We start from the raw sequence: 1,954 nt of genomic DNA on the forward strand, positions 1-1,954 counted from the left end.
CCCTCGAGAAGGAATTCTCCGGACAATTTCCGTGTAATGAACCTTCATTTATGAAGACTGGCAATATAATCTTATTATATTATAAGATATCCTCATTTTTTTCACATAATGATGCCAGCATATTCTAGGAATAAATATAAAAGAAAAATACCACATAAATAGGGATCTCAAAAGTACTTTGTTAAAAAATTTATATTAAAAATATGAAATAACGATGGATTGGTTTTTGTCCGGTTTAGTATATATTATAGAGGAATACTAACGGTATTTATATAATCTGTTTATACAAACTGTGTTTACTACTTAAGGTCGTTGTAGAAAGTAATGTGGCTCTTATTAATAACAATAATCGTCAGAGTAGTTATACGATTTCATACCAGTGTGTCGAATTTTTGTCAGATTTTATCGAATAAATTTGTATAAATAATTGTCAAGAGATAAGCAGATAAACATGGCCTCTGTAAGTTCTACATCCGAAGACGAAACACCTGTTACAAAACAAAAACAGAAAAAGGCTTTGAATTTTAATCAAAAAAATATTATTTTAAATATTTATCAAAATGAACTGAATAAATATCCAAAAAAGTCTATCTCGGAGATAATAAAAACAATCTCAAATATTACAGGAGTTTCTCGAAGGTAAAAAATTACGTGTTATTTACATAAAGTTCATAAAATTGATAAAATTTATATTACATTATTATATTTGTGATGTTTTTAGATCGATCCTTAGAATACAAAAGCAACATTCAATAGAAACAATATCATTTCCAAAGAAAATATATCATAACATTTTAAATAAGTTAAATGATTACGATAAAAATAAGATAAGGCAAATAATCCATCAGTTATTCTATCTAAATCAATTGCCCACGACTGAAAATATTTTAGAAATTGTGTGTAACGATGTTTCTTTGCCGAATTTTAATAGAAGCACGCTTTACAGGTTACTGTTAAAAGATATGAATTTTAAATATGAAAAAATAGGAGCCTATAGTTTTATAAACGATAAAGAAGAAATAGTTTTATGGCGTAGAAATTATTTACGAAAAATAAAGGAATTTAGAGAAGCTAACAAAAGAATATATTATTTGGACGAAATGACGTGGATGAATGAAATGCACGTTAAAAGTAAAGTATTGAAAAATTCAAAGACTGCTTATTCACAGAATGCATATTTAAATAAACAACAATCTACGAATCTAGAAAATTCGGATAAAATAAAACAATTTATTATCTGTCATATTGGTAGCGAGAATGGATTCGTTGAGGGTGCCTTGTTAATTTTTAGATTGGAGAAAAACAAGAAAAACCATAAAGAAATGAATTCTACTACGTTCGAAAAATGGTTCACTATAATTCTTGATAAACTTGAAGACAATTCCGTTATCGTTATGGACGACGCTCCTTATCACTCTCGAAAAATAGAAGAAACACCTAACAATTATTGGAAAATATCCGATATTAAACAATGGTTGAATAATAAAAATATTAACTTCTATCAGGATATGGTGAAGATTGAATTGTTGCATATTGTAGAACAATACAAATCGACATACGACATTACTTGTGTGATAGACGAAATAGCAAAATTAAAAAATATTATTGTACTTAGACTACCACCTTATCACTGTGAATTAAATCCGATAGAAATAATATGGACCGAAGTAAAAGATTATATCGCAAAGAAAAATATAATGTTTCGAGATGTAGACATGAAAGAATCATTTTATGAAGAATTATTTTGTGACGCATTAAACACCATAACCGAAAAAAATTGGAGAAATTGCATTCAATTAGTCTCTAATAATGTTGAAAACAAATTCTGGCAATTAGATTATATTATTCAAAACATCATTGAATCTTCCATTATAAATTTAAATGATAAGAACAATAATTCGGAATCGAATGCGGAATCAAATTCTGAATATTCCTAACTGATAAATGTTACAAC

At 27.3% G+C, this 1,954-nt stretch overlaps 1 protein-coding gene across 1 annotated transcript in view; it reads left to right on the forward strand.

Annotated features, from left to right (window-relative positions):
- Positions 1 to 6: 6 nt before the first annotated feature.
- Positions 7 to 1,954, forward strand: part of LOC122629963 — a 26,157-nt gene continuing 24,209 nt past the window's right edge. Inside the window, exons 1-2 of the mRNA XM_043813917.1 lie at positions 7 to 639; positions 722 to 1,954. Coding sequence (XP_043669852.1) covers positions 452 to 639; positions 722 to 1,937 — 1,404 coding nt within the window. The 5' untranslated portion in view covers positions 7 to 451 and the 3' untranslated portion in view covers positions 1,938 to 1,954. The remainder of the gene's footprint in view (positions 640 to 721) is intronic.

This window comes from Vespula pensylvanica, chromosome 6 (genome assembly GCF_014466175.1).
Source record: "Vespula pensylvanica isolate Volc-1 chromosome 6, ASM1446617v1, whole genome shotgun sequence".
Lineage (NCBI taxonomy): Eukaryota > Metazoa > Arthropoda > Insecta > Hymenoptera > Vespidae > Vespula > Vespula pensylvanica.